Consider the following 19,707-nt stretch of genomic DNA (forward strand, 5'->3'; position numbering starts at 1 on the left):
TTCGTATTGCAACACCAGCCCCAATCTACATTTAAAATATAGCTAGAAAAAAGAAACAATAACATAGTAACATAACTCACCTAAATATAAATAAGTTTATATAAATCTGAACCAGAAACTGAAAAAGGATATTTAAAGATTGAAAAAGATAAATGCTTTTATGGATCAGCAATTTCTTCTTTTAAATTTGTCAGGTACTTACTCAGTTTTCAGATAACCTTCAGGCAAATCTTCTACTTTAGCGAAAAACCGCGTGGTTGTTTCATATTTTCTAACAAATTTTTCAATTCCTTGATCAACAAAAACTTTCAAGTGACTCCAAAGTATATCCATCCAGTCACTTGCAACATCCAACATTGATTTTAAATGTCCACAAAACGGGGCAAGAGACCCTCGCTCATATGGCGATATCTTTGTTTGTTCACAAAACGACCAGGCTATCTTCTTCCAAAGGCTACGCCTTGGATTCCCCTCGACAGGTTTACGTTCTACAGAGTACTCAAAATGTCCCTCAGAATCAAAATTAGGATCATGAAATGGATACCATCCAACTAAGCGTACTGCTAACTGAGGAAAGCCTAAAAAGAATTGTTATTGATTTAAATTTTGCTGTTAAAACTATGGGAACCAACATATGGAGGTTCGTCTCTGAAAACAAAAACGCTATCTAGAATAACCAAATAAAATCAAAAGACACAAGTTCATGCGTGGTAAATTCCTGCAATTTTACGGTTTCAACGTATGACGACAGATATTCACCTTTATCCTTCTATCAAAGCTCATTTATGAAATTTGCTAAGCATTTTTGGGGGAATTCAAAATTGAAAAATATATTGAAAGCATGAAAAACAGGCCAAATAGGAAACGTTAATATTTTTAAAGCAAGTTTAGATAACTTTACAAGAAATAGGTCTAAGTAAATGGAAAGACTAGAAACTAATGTGTCTAATGATAAAGGATGTTATCTTTTCAGCCTTGGTCGCAGCTGTAGGCTTGTCAAATAATGACGTATTTCACAGGAAACATAAACCTTAATCCATTTCCTCTTTAACTTTCGTTTTACATTGGACCGAAGATGATATAAAGTCATTTTGGTCAAAAGGGTACAAGTAGTAAATTTATGTATTATAGTTTGTCTATCTGATCCATTCCTACTGACCATTTATAATCAATCAATTATTATAATTTATTGAAACTCAGCTTTAAACAAAAGAATTTGTCTGCTTAAAAAGAAAAATCTCAAGGATATAAACAAACTTAGAAGTTTCATTAGAATTCAATAAATCAAATTAAGACTGTTTTAAATACTTCTAATTCCACTGAGTAACACTTCAATCTTTTGCTATTGTGTATTCCCAGTATCCCTTGGGATCACAAGTAAGGTTACGAAATATATATAATCCAACTAATCATACATAGAATTGGGGGATACCTGCGAAAACTGCAAGAAATCAATTGTTTCTTAAATGGTCATTGTAAAGATTGTAGAAACCTAATAACAGGAATATCCGGTTTCTGATTGTCCTTGTGAGAAATAGGCAGCTAACACCATCTCTCATTATCTAAGAAAACAATTTAGTTTATTTCACAAATTCAAATAAGAATGTTAATGGAAACTACTTTCTTATTATTTTTCTTTCTTTGTTTTAGATGTTGCAAGGTTTTGCCTTTGTTTTGAAATTTATTGAACTTCATTATATAAACAATATAAACTTTACAGACTATTAATATAAATACTTTATAAAACTTGAAACTATTTTAAACTATATATTTGTTGTATAAATATTATAAGCCTAATAAGTTTATCTAATTAACTTTTGTTTTCTTAGGATTGACCTTTATAGACATAAGGGCACGAAAAATTTATTGGACCGGATAATTTAACGAGGAACAGTTTATAAAACTAAAGAACCAGTCTACTTTAAGAGAGTGTTAGTTTGGATCTAAATCAACTTGGATCTTTAATTAAATTTCAAATTGTAACCACCTAGATAGTTTTGAATCCTTTTTAATGTCTAATGTAGCCTTATCAAACTATCAGGATTCCCTCTCACCAACCTTAGCTGATTTTTGAGTTACAAAAGCATTAAAAATAAGAAGAACTAATAATAAAATATTGTCCTCAAGAATGAAAAAAAAAACCTCACAAAGAGACTTAGACCTAAAAAGTTGAAACACTGATTGTAGCACATTCTAATTACTTAATTATTGTTTAGTCATTACAGCCGATGCCTGTCGAAAAACTACTAACGTTTTTAGTAGCTAATGTTTTCTAATGTTATTAGAAAACATAAGCTCCGCCAAGTAAGCAGCTTGGCGGAGTTAAGTAGTATTGGTTACTATGAAAATTTTGGGAAGTTTAATTTAGAAAACTCATTGTTTTTTGCTTTTTTTTACTTTAACATTGACTGTTATCTTGTACAGTCACGAAATATAATTTTTTTATATACAAAAACTTATTTGATTTGGTGTATTTGAACGCCAAATCAAATACTACATTCAAACACTTGTTGCCGTCAAACAACCAATACTCTTTCTTAGGAGTCAATAGGTCCAATGGCTATGCTATAGAGAAAGTGATTTGTCAAATCAGAAATTGGGATATGAAAGATATTAGGCTTCAAAAATATGAATTTAACAAGAGAGCAAAAAATGTTAAACAAAAAACATCCTAAGGGTTTTTTTTACTATTAGTTTCTTTAGTTAGGCTTCAAGGACACGGAACCAAGAATCTTGATCTCTATCCCTATTTTCATCCCTATTTTGAACTGTTTTACTTTCATAACCTGTACACCCATCTTGTCCGAGATAATACTGTTAATACACGATTTTATATCAGCACCCGGAGCTTGTTTGACACCACTTTGTTATCTGTTTTCGGAGCTAAAATCTTTGTTATTATTAGGTCTCTTTCTTTGTTATCTAATGTTATTGTTTAATCATTACAACCGATGCCTCTCAAAAAACTACTAACCATGCTAATGTTTTCTACATGCTCGGGCAGAAAAAACAATTTGCGGGTTTAGGGTATTTTTGGTCGAAGCAAAAATTTGAAGTGCCAAAAACATTAAAATCATTTGGGTATACGAAATCACCCAGAAATGAAAGCAAAAAATGATAATTTCTCCGGGGCTTGTACCACGCCATCTTCGGGCTTGTTTTAATTCAAAAAGATTTACTTCCGCGATGTACTGTACTTCTTGTTTTGACCTGACCCTTTTTTAGGAGTTATGGGCTATTGTATTTTTTAGTATTGGGCGTGATGGTCTCTTATTAGGTTGCTAGCTACCGCTCCAATCCAGATTATATTATCTTGTCGAAAGATAAGGGTGTATATATACTGCATTCACTTAATAAGTCTTATATGGTTACTATTGACGTCGTTTATCAAGCTTGTAAACGAAAATGCAGTGTTTTTTTTTGTAAAAACATTCTATCTAAATTTTTTTATTATTGTTATAAAAGGCAATAGATGTAGCAACTTTCTTTAAAATGAGCCATTAAACAGCTTTCTATGATGCTCCAATGCCCTGCTATTTGAGGAGAACAGACGGAAAAAAAGATGCCGTTTATACAGATATCGTAGTTCAAGCAACTTATCTTGTTTTCAAGCCAATAGATTTTCCTCGGCATTCAAGCCAAGGGACGGTAAGTTTCCTACATAGAAGTTTCGGACAAGGTGGTTCTAATAGTGCACTTCTTGTTTGGATCTGACATTATTTCTAGGAGTTACGGGGTATTACATTCCTTAGTATTGGACGTGATTGCTGTTGCTATTACTCTAACTAGGTTGCTATCTCCGCTGCAACCCGAAAAATAACAAACAGGAAAAAACCTACGACTTTTTCTTAGTTTGAATAGAAAGAGACGAACCTCAGAGAATCAAGCACCTAAGGAAGTCAAATATGGCACCATACCTTAGAAACTTTACCGATGATAATAATGCCCCTAAGCTAAAGCTAGTACTATAAATATTACAGTAACTATGAGCTGGCGTTCACTCTTTATTATAATTACTTGGTTGCACGCTACCGCTGCAACCCGGGTGATGCTTTTCTATAATTTTGATCATTGTGATTAACGCTCCTTGCTCTTTTGTTTGGCTCTCTCAATTTTTACTCCCCGATACGCCTAGTCTGTCAAATATCTTTGCTTTTCTCGTTTCAGAATGACATCTCCATTTTTTGTGTAGTACTGTTTTTTTAAAGTAGATATTTGGATTGCTCAGTTTTGATATTTTTTTTCTCTATTTTCTTTATATTTAGCTAGGCTGAGAAGATACCATGGTACTGACTAAGCTACGTACTCTAACACCCACTTATATAGTAATGATGACGTCACAACATACCGATGTCATTAGAGTAATATAGCATTTTTTTCTATTTACATCATATATGGTTCTAATAAAACTATGAATACATTCACTATCTAGTACATGAAGATGCAGTTCTTTGTAAAAAAAAAAAAAATATTGATGTTATTTTTAATATTTTTTGTTAATTACAAAAGTACGAATATGTTACAAATCCCTGATGTTAATAACATATGCTACTAACAGTGTTATAGAAAAATGCAGTTTTTCGTAAAAAATTGTCTTTATTTTGAATTTTTTTTTTTTATTACAAAAGGTTTTCATCACACTAATTTCCTTTCTCATTAAACAGTTCTCTACGATATTCCAGTACCCTACTATCTGAGGAAGAAAAAAAAAAGATGCTGTCGATGCCAGAATATCGTAGTTCAAGGCAACTTATCTTGTTTCTCCAGCCAATACACTTTCCTCGTTATTCAAGCCAGGGATTATGGACAAGGCGCGGTTCTAATAGTGTACTTCTTGTTTTGATCTGTCACTATTTTTGGAAGTTATGGGCTATTACATTTCTTAGTATTGGGCGTGATTGTGTCTAACTAGGTTACTAGCTACCGCTTTTATACACAAGCGTTAGTTAAATTCATTGGGACCCTTCAACGTTTTATGTATTCATTATGGAGCCCTCCACTTTCCTAAAGAAGGATCCTAGTGATCATGGTTGTGATCTAAGGGATCTAAATTTGCAATATTTGAAATCACTCAGTGATGTGACGCAAAAATTATGCTAATTATGCATTCAAAAAAATCTCAAAAGATATATTACATGTAAAATTGCTCAATTTAAAGCCAGAAAGAATTTTTGTGACACAGATAGTTGATATGAAAAATGGTTACTATAAATTGAATTGTAAATGAATTTTTATGATGATTCTAAATAAGGTTTAACTTCAAAACTTCTTCATAATTTGTTCAAGTCTATTAACATTGACTTATATCAAGAAATGAGTTCTGCAAGTGATCTTCCTAAATATGAGTTGTACAGTCCTCCAAGCTATCAAGAGGCAACGAAACATTTTGTCATTGATTGTGACTCTGTTATTGACGTAGAAGAAGTACTGACGCAGAGTATTGACGCAGAAGAAGGAGTCAAACAACGCGTTTTGTCAGTTATAAATAGACACAAAGGTGCTATTTCCTGTGCTTTTATATTTTTATATTTTATATTTTATATTTTTTTCCTGTGCTGTATATTTTTTAAGGTTTTCAAATTACATTAATCTATTGTCAAAATATTTCGAAATATTTATGCAATTCCCAGTTTTTACATTTATACCCTCAACACAAAAATTCATACAACTTATTTTTATATATATAGAAGATATAATCTGGCGTAACAGACAAAGTGTAACAGACATAACCCACAGACAACTTATTTTTATATATATAGATATATAAAAATAAGTTGTTTGTCTGTGGGTCTGTCGAGTGACGTCATGTCATCATGTCGTCATGAAGTTAGTTGTCGTTATGTTTGTAATGACGATGACATCATTAAAAGTATTTAAGAAAATCGTTCAAAGACAAATTTTTAATTGTAAGAAGATCGTGGACGGAAAAATGTTTAATTGTAAAATGACCGAAGAACCTACAATGGCAACAGCCGAGGAAGCTGCTCAAAGAGTCTATGCCAAAAAACTTGCGGCTGATAGAGAAAGTAAGAAAAGAAAGCGTGCCGAGGAATCACAAGAACAGCAAGAAAACAGGCAAGCGGCTAAAGATAGCAAAACCGCGCGGTTAGATGAAAATCCACCTGGTCAGCGAGAGTCAAAACATATCAAAACTGAAAATGATAGCGATGATGATTGGGTTTGGGATTTTGACTTGGATAAGGTCATCAATGCCTACCAGATTTTAGTTAAAAAAACAAAGGTTCGGCGATATGTATTTCATAGTGACGCTGAAAAATAAAGAAGAAAAAGAAAACTGAAAAAAAAAAGTTAAAAAAAAAACTAAAAAAACTTAAAAGAAAAAACACTCAAAGAGAAATTACAGACCGGGACACAAATGACGACCGGGACAGAGGGAATATAAATGACGACCGGGACACTCAAAGAGAAATTACAGACTAGGAAACCGGGACACAAATGAGGACCGGGATACAGGGAATATAAATGACGACCAGGACACAGGTATTTAAGAATATCGTTCAAAGACAAATTTTTAATAGTAAGAAGATCGTTGAAAGAGAAATTTCTAATTGTAAAATGACTGAAGAACCTACAATGGCAATACCCGAGGAAGCTGCTCAAAACGAATGTATTCAAGCCGAAGTAGCTGAGTTCGTAAAGCGTTATGTTTCATGTTCTAGGTCCGAGAGCCTTCAGGTTTGAACCTTGGCTTTAGCATTAATACGAAAGAAGAAAAAAACTAAAAAAGGTAAAAACTACAAAAAAAAACTAAAAAGAAAATACTAAAAAACTAAAAAAGCTAAAAAACTAAAAAAAAACAAAAAAGGGTAAAAAACTAAAAACTAAAAAAGAAAAAAAACTAAAAAAAAGGTAAAAACTACAAAAAAAAACTAAAAAGAAAAAAAACTAAAAACTAATAAAAAAACTAAAAAAAAAACTAAAAACTGAAAAAGAAAAAAAAACTAAAAAAAGGAAAAAAACTGAAAAATAAAGGAGAAAAAGAAAACTAAAAGCCGGGACACAGGGAATATAAATGACGACCGGGACACTCAAAGAGAAATTACAGACTGGGACACTGGGACACAAATAACGACCGGGAGATATAAATGACGACCGGGACACTCAAAGATAAATTACAGACCGGGACACCGGGACACAAATGACGGCCGGGACACAGGGAATACAAATGACGAACGGGACGCTCAAAGAGAAATTACAGACTGGGACACTGGGACACAAATGACGACCGGGATACTGGGAATATAAATGACGACCGGGACACAGGGAATGTTCGATTAGCAATCACCATCAACAAAGCTCAAGGGCAATCATTAGAATAATGAGGTATAGATCTGAATACGGATTGTTTTTCCCATGGACAATTTTATGTTGCATGTTCAAGAGTCGGTAAACCTGACAATCTATTTATATGCACAGACAATGGGACATCGAAGAATGTTGTATATTCGCAAGTTTTACGTAGTTAAAAACATATATATATATATATATATATATATATATATATATATATATATATATATATATATATATATATATATATATATAACAAAAAGAGAAACCTTTTCTCTTTTATCTATATACATAGGTGGGACACAGGGACACAACTACAATGGCGCGTAACGACTTACGCGCGCGGGGGGGCTTGGGGGTGGCGCGAAGCGCTACCCCAACAGCTGGTATCTATCTATATATATATAAAAATAAATTGTCTGTGGGTCTGTCGAGTGACGTCATGTCATCATGTTTTGCTGTTTTCATGTTTGCTGTTGGGGTGGCGCGAAGCGCCACCCCATCAGCTAGTATATATGTATATGTTTTTAACTACGTAAAACTTTCGAATATACAACATTCTTCGCTGTCCCATTGTCTGTACATATAAATAGATTGTCAGGTTTACCGACTGTTGAACAAGAGATTCACCGGGACGTCTGCATCAGCTCATTCCTGACAATTTCAGTGAAAGCCAAGCACCAGTTTAATTCGTGTTTATTGTTTATAATGTATTGCGCAATGTTATTGAATTCACCAAGAAGTGTTTTTGTTAACTAGTTACTTTTCTTCACTACCACTTGAATAGCATCTATTGCAATAGCGCCCCCTCCTGCTTCCCTATAAAAATACTGTAACTACGCCCCTGATAATGAAAGAATAGTGACAGTTATGTTGATTGCGTTCAGTGATTACAAAGCTTTAGTCAGACAGAAATAACAGATGATCACGTGAAAATTAAATCATAGGGTGGCAATAAGTTGGGAAACAGACTAGAGCTTTTCTCCTTAAATATTTGTAAATGGAAAAGCAGCGTGGTTAAGGAATTATTTACGAAAGTTTTCAAGCTGCCCTAAGAGCCTTAAGCATTAGCCATTAACACGTGTAATATAATAAAAGTTAAAAAAAAAATTGAGAAAGAGTAAAAATAAGACAAGTAACGATAAAAAAATAAAAAAGGATAAAGATCCTCCAGAGCCATTGCTGGCACATAGGGCGTCGAATCGACGTTTCAGTTGCTGTGTGTTGTTTAAAGGGACAAGTAGCAAGCTTGTCGGCCAACCTTGCTGCGGCAGGGATCGAATCCTGGGCCCCATATTCCCAAGGAAGAACATCAATCCACTGTGCTACAACAGGTTAATACAACGATACAACGATATCGTTATACTACAACGATAGCACATCTATCGATGTGCTACAACGATAGAAATTAAAACAGTTATGATAAAAGGCAAAAGAAATTGGAACTTGCCAGCTGCAATCAACAATTCCTTTGCCTGAGTAAGTCTTCCAGTTCGAATTTTCCTAAAAACAGCCATGTTAAGAGAATCAAAAATTTCAACATCTTCGGAATGTAAATATCTCCCTTGTCGCAACGGTGCATCCATATCTAGCTCAGAAACTACGTCCAATGTAGATTTTCCTCTTGATCTCTAGAATAAAAGAAAGAAAAGACTTATTAAGGGTCATTTCTATGATTAAATGAAAATAATATCTAAGTAACGTTAAAAAAGAACATTTAAATAAGAATTGCAATGTTTAAGGTATCGTTGATTTTTTTTTCTCCTACTTCTACTAAATGTAAAATAGCTGCCACCTTTCTAAGAGTAATTTCAAAAGCAGTTTAATGACAAAAATAACTATTAAAATGCATATGAATTATTTTAACAATAGTTAATCATCTAATTCTTAGCCATCTGCTGTCTGCTGTATGGAAAATATTCGTCAAATATTCGAAAATGTACGGAAAAATGTCAATCTTCATCTCAGTCCAAATTAATTCAAGTGGGTAGAGGAATTAGACAAGGAGGAATTATTTCTCCTTATATATTCAATTCTTGTTTAGCTACTGCCCTTAATTCTCTTTCCTGCTCGTTTGTTTCATTATCTCGAAATCTGTCTTACATTGCATATGCTGATGACATTATTCTTCTAAGCCGGTCCAAGTCTAGTCTTGTTTCTAATTTTAATATTTTAATTAACTGTTTAAAAGGTTTGGGCCTTTATATCAGTTTTGAAAAATGTCAATTTTTTGTTGTAAATTGTTTAGAGGATAATGTCAGGGCGACTCTCGATTGCGGCAATGGTGTTATTTTTCAGTCGTCGCCAATAGTCACTTATTTGGGATTACCTTATGCTGCTTCGAAAAGAGATTTCAAACCAGTCCTGGTTCAGCATGTTCAGATGAAACTACGCAAGGCATTTGGTCTTTTAATTCGTTTTCGGGGTCTTTACCGTCGGGACGTCCTTGGTCGTATGTATAGCGCTGTTGCTCTGCCTCACGTATTGTTCCCGTCCCTCCTCTTCCGAAATTTCAGACCTTCTGATCTTTCGCCCATTAAAGTTGCTTATTTTAAATTTTGTAAATTTTTACTTGGTTTCCCCCTTTCTTTTAGTAACACTGAGATTGTTTTAAAGCTTAATGTGAAGGATCATGTAGTCTGTATAAAGAAAAAATATAAAACATTTGAAGATAGGGCGAAAATTAGCCTTTTAGGCCACAGTTTATTTCCGTTTTTTAGTAACAGTTCTGGCTCTTCATGATTTATAGGCTAATCTATTTAGCAAGTGTTTTTTTTTTTTTTTTTTTTTTTTTTTTTTTTTTTTTTTTTTTTTTTTTTTTTTTTTTTTTTTTTTTTTTTAGTGTTGGATCAATATTTGATAGGTTTTGATTGTAAGTGCTATCAGTTGTTTTTTCTTTATATTATATTGTAGCGTACTCCTCATTTTTTGAGGGAAATAAAGAAAATAAATAAATAATAAATAAAAAAATAGTGATATTCTTTATTTTTGAATGGTCCTTCCAGTAAACAATAAAAAAAAAAGCCTTTTCAACTAAAAGCAAGGAGCAACATTAAAACTGAAAACGAAGGGGAATGCCCCCTCTTCAACACCTTGCTATTCACGCTAAAGTTTTTTAGTACTTTTAAAAAAGCTTTTTTAGTACTTATTGTTCTCATTAAATGACCCTTGTGTGTCAGAAGTCATTCTTAAAGAATTGGGACAAAATTCAATGTTTAAAAAGCATAAAAAGCAAAGTGTTGAGGAGGGGGCAATCCCCTTCATATACATAATAATTTCTCTTCGTTTTAAGTTTTAATGCTGCTCCTTATTTTAAGTTCAAAACTATTTTTTCTTCTGAAAAAAAATCACGCAAGGTTTTTTTTATTTAATTTCCGATCTTTTTTAAAATAATGCCCCAGACATCTGGCCCCATTTCCAAAGAGAAATTCCCCTCTGCACGGAAATATTCTCTAGAAAATTTAATCTCGGTGAAAATTACCCCTGAAAATTACCCTTAACAACTCTACTCGTAAAATTGAAACAGAAAAGAGAAACCAAGACATATAAAAATAGTTTTGTTAGGAATCCTGGCAAATTCCCTCAATGTATAATTTCATATGCGTAAACAGTGGGCAAATTTTATAACTTAGACCTTTCCTCTGGAACTAGTGGGGGGGGGCTAAGTTACATTCAAAGGTATGATTATTGACCCGTTCAATTATGATGAACAAAATGGCTATCTCAAAATTTTGACCGGACGATTTTGGAAAAAAAAAGCGGGGTAGGGGACCTAGTTGCACTCCAATCTCTGTGATCACTTAAAAAGCTTACCAGAGCTTTTACTTTCCGTTCGAATGAACTTTCTCACGATATTCAAGAACCACTGGGATAATTCGATCACCCCTAAGAAAAACAAAAAAAAAACGCATCTAGAGCTTTTACTTTCCGTTCGAATGAACCCTCTCACGATATTCTAGAGCAACTGGGTTAATTCAATCACCCCCCCCCCCTAAAAAAATGTGATGTTTCTTCTGGCACAAGATACAAAATTGAAGCATAATTAGCCGATTCTTTTGATATGTCTATTGGTATCAACTCCCAGTTTTTACAGTTTCAGTTAGTGAGCCTGGTCACTCCTTACTCACAGTTCGTTACCACGAACTGTTTGATATACGCTCACTCAGTCCAAGTGTTAAGACTAGGCTGTGGCCGAGGACAGCCATGCCACTTCTGTGTGAAAATTGTACTTGCACAAGCAACAATTTGGAATTGCCCTGTTTCTTTCCTATCCTGCCAGTTCGCTGAAGAAACTGGTAAGGAGGTAAACCTCTTTGATCTTGTACTGGAATGTGCACCTCTGGCCAGATTGATGAATATATTAAACTACGTTTCCAAAAGCTGAGTATAATTCTTGCCTGGGGTCAAAAATGATGGTACTTGATGGATTACTGTTGACAATTGAACACGAGAAAATCAATTAGGTTTTGAAAGCTACTTGGCTCCCCTTTCTGGCATACAATTAAGGAGCAATGCGATTAACTTACAAAACACGTCACTGACATAAACTGAAGATATTTAAGGGCATTTATTATCAGAGATTGAAAGTAAAGTAGTCCCTCTTTTTCTCTTTGTGCATTTTAAAAGAAAAAAATGACTATAAATAATGGATTGGTTTTTCTTGAACAACAGCCCACAGTATGTGAGCTGCGTTTAAGTTATATAGCCAATGTCAAAGAGAACACTGAAAATTAGATTTTATTAAAGAAGACAACCATGATAATTAATCGGTGGCAGAAAAGCAAAATCAATGTGTTGCTGTAGCAACGATTCCTGCAATGTTGCAGCAACTAAGGTGTCTGTAAGATTTTGCATTGCCCTAGTAACGTAAATCTAACTTCAGTTCAATTAAGATTTAAGTTCCAGCTAAATTACGACTATACTAAATAAGTACTGAGTGTTATGAGTGCCAGAGACAGAAGTAGTCACGGTATGGGTATCAGCAGTATAATCATGGTAGGGAAAGGCAGGCTAGGAGTATTCTACAGGGAATAGTCACGCTAGATGCAGTTTTGTTTAAACATATTGACAAAAAAATATACTTTTATGTCAACCAAGGTTGTCGAAGCCTTTTCTCCAAAATATGTCTACAGGCATGGTATTTTTTGAAGAACAGGAAACTTTGACGGAAATCCACGTGAATATTCAAGATATGGGATTTTCAGAGCCCAAAAGCATTAAATCCAGGATACCCATCACAGTGATTGCAGGATGGCCAGCCTCACTCTTATTTTTGGTAATTTCTAGTCTTTTTAAGTTTCATTTGTTTAATTATAAGGATTTCTACTTATTTTAGGTTTTAATATAGTTTTTTTAGGATTTTTTTTATCTGGGGGGGGGTGTTTTTTTTAAATCAATATTCTGGAAAATAAATATATAGAAATTATGCTGCGCAGGGAAAAAATGGTGAATAAAGTAAGGGCCTAAGTAAAGGGGGAGAAACTTAATCCTCTTCTCGCAAAGCCTCATGATTTTAACGATTTTTCCGTGATTTGCCATATTTTTCATACAATTCGTTTATTTATTTCCATTTTTCTCACTCCCACTCTTTAAAAAAGTTCTTGTGTTCCCTCACCAGAAACCTACCTCCAGCTCAACCAGGGTCATTTCCCATCCTTTGCTTCCACAAATCATTAGCTCCGAGTTTTTCTCCGCAAGAAGATTCGACCCTTCTAAAGCCGTCAATTCCAACCAGTCAATAACCAATTGAGCTTGACGGATCTGAGTATCAGACTGTACCAAATGATCAATGATTTCCTTTTCGGAGACATATTCCTTCCGAAGTAAAAGCTGCTCAACAGTATATTCAGGTGATTCCGTTTGCGTTGCAACAAGGAATCTATCACTGTATAAACTACAAACCAATCTCCATGTAAACAGCTCATCACTCAGTTCAACTTCAGTCTGAAAGAAAATTTCTTATTTAGATTTAGTCCTATACTAACTTAGTTTAGCAGTGTCATAATGCCGAACACCGAATGTATTATTTTTCCCCATAGTGATTTCGACAGAAAACTTTACCTCTATTTAAAGACGCAACTTTAAGGTGACGTCACTGTCACGTCTAAAGGTCGTATCTGACATTTTAAAACTTCTGGGATGATTACTGAAAAGCATTTCCAAAAGCCAATTTAAGATTTTGCCCGTTTTCTGAAACCACACACAATCTATATTTTTTCATATAATTGTCTTCAGTCAAGAGACTCTTTTCAGGAATTTTGTGTTGACATTTCTGCAATTACTTTATCGTCTTCAATAAACAAAAATTGTAGATGGCACTTTGTTTTAGTAGTAATTACTTGACTTTCAAAGCTAAAGGAAGACTAGAATTTTTTTCAGAAACAGTAGAAAAACACTGAATTATTTGGAGAAAAGGTTTAGCAGCATGCAAGATGTGTTAACTACAATTGTTCTGTATATTCTAAAGTAAGAGTTGTTTTCTTGATAAGTTTCCTTGTCAAGGGAAAAAATTCTAGGCTTATACCTAGCACGGTAGTAAACATCAGGAAAGTAATAGTACGATTGAACGTTTACTCATCTGCTGATCTTACCTTTTAGAACGAATAGGAAAACTGTCTCGGATCCTTCTTTGGGAAGTGTTAAATCGTCAAATGGACACATTTTGGCTAAGAAAAACGGAAAATTCTTTTTTTTTATCATAATCATTACATTTTACTTACGAGAAAAGTGCTTAACTGTCTAAATCACAGGGCATGAAAAAATCAAAGTAATACAAGATTATAGAGTCTATAATGAAGTTATTATTATCCAGAACAGTTTGCCAAAGTACATACTAGGCGTGATAGAAGCGACGCGTATAAAATGCAAAAATTTCAAGTTACTGCCAAAATTGAAACTGAAATTTATGAGTGTTTTCAAGCTAAAATCATTATATACTGATTTTAATAGTTTTCAAGTTATTTTTTGGAGGGGGGGGTAATATACGTCTCCACATATTTGTGCACAATTGGGGCTAATGAGAAGGAAACAGCCTACAATTATAATAAATTATTTATGTTTGTAAGTAAGTAATTAGTGAGTAATTATTATAACTACTTACTGATACAATTCTCCTAAGAGCGATTCAGTTTACTTTACCCAAAACCCCCTCTTCTATATGTGCAAATGTATAAACCAAATCGTTTGTTTTCGATGTATTTTTTTCGTTTCCTAATATCATCAACGCTGATTATATTTGAATGGTATTAAGTTGAAACAAGAGTCACTTACAGAAATATTCATGAAAATTAAATACCTTGAGCTGCACCTGTGCGCAATGAGATGTAGGGGAAGGGGGGGGTAAATAGTTAAAATGAAGCGCTCTTAGGAATGATGTAAGTATTTTAGGAATATTTTTAATTGTTTTCAGAATTTGTCTATGTTTCTGTCTCAACAGCGCTAATTATGTCGAAGATGGGCTTTGACATCAGGGCAACGTATGACAATTGAATGACTAACTGAACAAAATTGTGCTGGCTCATATTCATAAGCAAAGGAAAATCAATGTAGATGAAGTCATTTTAGTCAGTCAAAATCAAGACAAAAATCAATGACCCAAACTGAACGACAACAAATTAGGTTGAACAACCCCTAGCCTATTACTCAATCCAGAATTTTTCTGTATTTCTGTCTCAACTGTCCTAAATGTGTCGAAGGTGGACTTCGGCATCAGGTCAACGCTAAGACAAAACTGAATGACAGCTAATTAGGTTGGACAACCCTTAGCATATTACTTAATTCTACATAGCAATAGCTTATTAACAATACATTTTCGAGATCTCCAAAAAATACAACTTTACTTCTTCCTATTTTTATTGCTAAAATTAAAGAGATAAAGCACAGATACAACACCCCCAAGATTTCAGAAGCTTACGTTTGTCAGAAGAGCTTATAAGCACCAGAAAACATCCATATAAAATGTTACAAGGAATATAACATACAAGGATGTAGAAATAAATGATATAGAAACAATTAAAACTAGAGCTTGCGTTTAAATGGAAATAGCAGAAAACTTTTTTGTCCATTTCAGAGCATAGCATTGTAGTGGTTGATGTCGATACGATTGAAAAGGATTTTTTTCAAAAACTAGACCCTCCCCCTCCTTCTCCAGCCGAATTGGTTGACAAGAAACTCAGGAACACTGTTGACTCATATGCAGTACAGAATAGAATTAGATGAGCAATAAACAGTGTGTAAAATAAGACAACTAAAGTTTTGGGCATATCTATCGTACTCTTTAGTCCAAATTTTCCGATTAAATTAAATTTTACAATATATATGAGAAGTCATTTCAAAAACTTTACCCCCTTTTCTAAACCTGATTAGCTGAAATGAATGTAATGGGACAATTTTGTTTCCTTTGCAGTACAAAACAGAAGTGTAATCAGAAATAGATTACGGTTTACTGCAAATCAAGACAACTATTGTCTTGGACAGATTCGAAATACTATTTAGCCCAAACTTTTTAGGTAGTTCTTGCTTACTTCTTAAGTAAGTTTTAAGTAATTTCTTCTTAAGCTCTACCTACGCCTACTCACTTCTAGTTTTACTTACTTCCTTAAGTTCTGCATACTTATGATGTTGTTTCGGTATGTCTTTCAAAACACTTCGCAGTTGCTGAACGTGGGGTTCAAGAGCTCTTTCAAAGTGTTGAAGCTGATTAAATATTATGCTACTTTGAAAGTCAGCAGCAATCTCATGGAACACCTTACGAAGGCGGCCAGTATCTAAGAAGAGACAAGTCTTAGTTAGTCCATACTAAAAGGAAATTTAAATCAGGCGAATGCAACGGCACGGATATGTTGGTGACTCTAAGGTGAGATAGCATAAATGACAGAGGGAATTACCCATCACGGGACTGTATATCCATATCTGCTATCTACACATTCACAATTATTGAGATATAAAAACCCAGTTAATATAACTCAATTTTGAAACCAAAAGATTATTATAGAAAACCAAATATTCCTGTAAAATTAGGAAAAACTTAGAAGAACATTTCTTTTTATATTCGATTTTACATTTTGAAGTAACATTTACTTTAACATTTCAATTTCTAATTACCCAACTTTCAGAAATTTCGATAACATTAATATCCTTTTACCCTCATTTCCCGTATTTCATTTTAGAGAAAATCTTAACTTTATGCTTTTTCTTGGAAGTAAATATCAATATGAGTACTTGTTATTCAGCGGAACACACATAAGAATCACGCTCGATAAGATCTATGAAAACCGACTTCATAGTCACAAAGGCAAGTGACGAAAGACAGGTGACTACATTATGGGGGAGGGTAAAGTATTTTGACAGCATGAAGTTAGAAAACAATACTTACTTCATAAGATGCAGAATAAGTGTAACTAACACATTTTGCATGCAGATTCATTATACTTTACCCCCCCCCCCCCGTGCGAATATATATGTAACGTGCGAATATATAGCCCAAATTATATAAGTACAATGCATTCTGTCTCCTTTAACTTGTCTTGTGGCTATGAAACCAGTTTTCTCAGATCTTACAGAGCGCAATTCTTGAGTGTCCTCCGTTTAATTAACAAGTACCTCAAATGAATCCTAAACTGAAATTTATGGAAAGTGCATTATACTCTTTTTTTTAGTACAATAGTAAGCTGATAGTAGCTGCAACCTAGTTTACAGTAAACAACGAACTCCAACCTACAGCAACCGAAATATTAAAATAAATACCATCATCGGCATCAAAAAAGCGTTACCTATTTCGCTGTGGGGACCGCGCCACCCCAACACCTAGTTGGTGGGGGCGCTTCGCGCCCCCCCCCCACCAGCCTCCCGTGCGCGTAAGTCGTTACACGCCATATTAGTTACGCGCCATTGTAGTTGTGTCCCTGTGTCCCACTTGTGAATATATATATATATATATATATATATATATATATATATATATATATATATATATATATATATATATATATATATATATATATATATATATATATATATATATATATATATATATATATATATATATATATATATATATATATATATATATATATATATATATATATATATATATATATATATATATATATATATATATATATATATATATATATATATATTTATATATATTATATATATATATATATAATATATATATATATATATATATATATATATATATATATATATATATATATATATATATATATATATATATATATATATATATATATATATATATATATATATATATATATACATATATATATATATATTATATATATATATATATATATATATATATACATATATATATATATTTATATATATATATATATATATATATATATATATATATATATATATATGTTTTTAACTATGTAAAACTTGCGAATATACAACATTCTTCGATGTCCCATTGTCTGTACATATAAATAGATTGTCAGGTTTACCGACTCTTGAACATGCAACATAAAATTGTCCATTGGAAAAACAATCCGTATTCAGATCTATACCTCATTATTCTAATGATTGCCCTTGAGCTTTGTTGATGGTGATTGCTAATCGAACATTCCCTGTGTCCCCGTCGTCATTTATATATCCCCCTGTGCCCCCGGCATCCCCGTTGTAGTTGTGTCCCTATTTCCCGGTCGTCATTTTTCCCGGTGTCCCGGTCGTCGGTGTCCGTTTATAGGACTTCGTACGACACGATACTGCCAACAAACTTCCGTTTTATTACGTCACAGCATTAACCGGCATTGTTGCTGCTATTTTTAAATTATGTAAAGTTTTAATTAAATTATTCGAAACGTATTTTAATTGCCGTTTGACTTGCTTGTGTATATACTTTTCATTACAGTGCAATACCTTATCATTTAAAATCCAAAAACCAAGAAAACATACCATTACAGATCTTAAGTTCTGAAAAACCACTGTTATCTAGATCTAAAACAAAATAGGAATGAATAGGTATCTTTTCAAAAATCGAGCTAATAGAAAAACAAAGGGTTTATGCTGCTTTACTTTACATGATGCTGCTGAAACCTACATATAAGGGTCTCCTATCGGGGATGTTTGATCCTGGGTTTTCAAAAAGCCTAAGATAGCTAAGGTAAAACTTGAGGAAATGTTTAGATGAAAGCGGAACAAAACCCATACACACTACGGGCATGTTTGTTATTAAAAAAGCGAATGGACAATAACTATGGAACGGGTGAGGATATTAAGCTGAAACTTCAGGGTATCGCAAGAGGATTTGAAGTGCTATCAGAGTAAAGTAAGTAAGTATGACGGTACCAGACCCTCAAAGTCCAAACCAGCAGTGCTGATCTTCGTTTCGTAGCCCTTCAGCCAGGAAGTGCAATTTGGAATTGGGCGCCAGCCACCCTGTGCTTTCACAGACCCTTCGTGCTTACCTTCCCGAGATTTCTCCAGGTACCCATTTAAAGATGGGTCGACTCTGGCTGAGCTTACAGTTACGCCACTGACCCCCATCCCAAATTAAAGAACTGGCTACGACGGGGATCAAACCCGTGCCTAAGGACCAATAATTATCAAACCAACGCGCTGACCACTTGGTCAGGAAGGGCAATCGGGGGGTAGATGATGGTTCATTAGAGGTTAAATGAAGGGTAATCATGGTTGTAGCAATAGTTGCAACCTATTAAGAAACGAGCCATGGTATATAATTAAAAAAAAATTAAAAACGCGTCTTAAAAAAAAAACAAAAAAACTAGCAAGTAAAGTGATTTTCTGATTTGACTGGACGCGTCTAGTCACGTCCAATTGCCCTCGCAAGGGGGTTTCGAGTCACTATTAACAGTGTCAGTTCAAAAGTATCACTGCTTTTGCTTCTTTTTTCTCTTATAAGGCGGTATCATTCATTTCTTCTTTTTTTATGGTATGTTTCTATTACAAAAAGCTTTATTTTCACCATTGCTTTCTTTGAATTACAGAAAAAAGGATAATTACACAATGGAAACTAGATATCGTCTCAAGTTTTCCATGAATAATTAAAAATTGTTTTGATTTTTGAATTCAATTAAATAAATAAGAAAAAGCTGTATTTATTCATTAAAACGAGCTTAAAAAACATAAATATATTAAATGAATATCAAGAGGGGAGCTATCATCCCCTCGTGCCCTACTGTTTATGCTAAAGTGTGACTAGTGATTTCAATAGAAACAAAAGAATCTGCAAAAGTCAAAGCCAAATTTTAATTGCCAAAATTTATTAATCTATTTAATTTGTTAAATTTATTTACTTAGCTAAAACTTACTTAATTGCCAAAACTAAAAAAGTTAAAAGTCACATTTTAATTGCAAGTCTTTTATTTACTTATCGTCCTTCGAAGCATTTGAACTGACAATTTTTTT

General features: G+C 33.4%; 1 protein-coding gene across 1 annotated transcript in view; it reads right to left on the reverse strand.

Moving 5' to 3' along the window:
• Positions 1 to 19,707, reverse strand: part of LOC136024881 (nuclear pore complex protein Nup107-like) — an 84,418-nt gene that overhangs the window by 42,806 nt on the left and 21,905 nt on the right. The window contains exons 3-6 of the mRNA XM_065700412.1: positions 15,904 to 16,076; positions 12,937 to 13,254; positions 8,762 to 8,942; positions 203 to 578 (exon numbers count right to left, since the gene is read on the reverse strand). Of these exons, the coding sequence (XP_065556484.1) occupies positions 203 to 578; positions 8,762 to 8,942; positions 12,937 to 13,254; positions 15,904 to 16,076 (1,048 nt within the window). The remainder of the gene's footprint in view (positions 1 to 202; positions 579 to 8,761; positions 8,943 to 12,936; positions 13,255 to 15,903; positions 16,077 to 19,707) is intronic.

This window comes from Artemia franciscana, chromosome 3 (assembly GCF_032884065.1).
Source record: "Artemia franciscana chromosome 3, ASM3288406v1, whole genome shotgun sequence".
Taxonomy (NCBI): Eukaryota; Metazoa; Arthropoda; class Branchiopoda; order Anostraca; family Artemiidae; genus Artemia; species Artemia franciscana.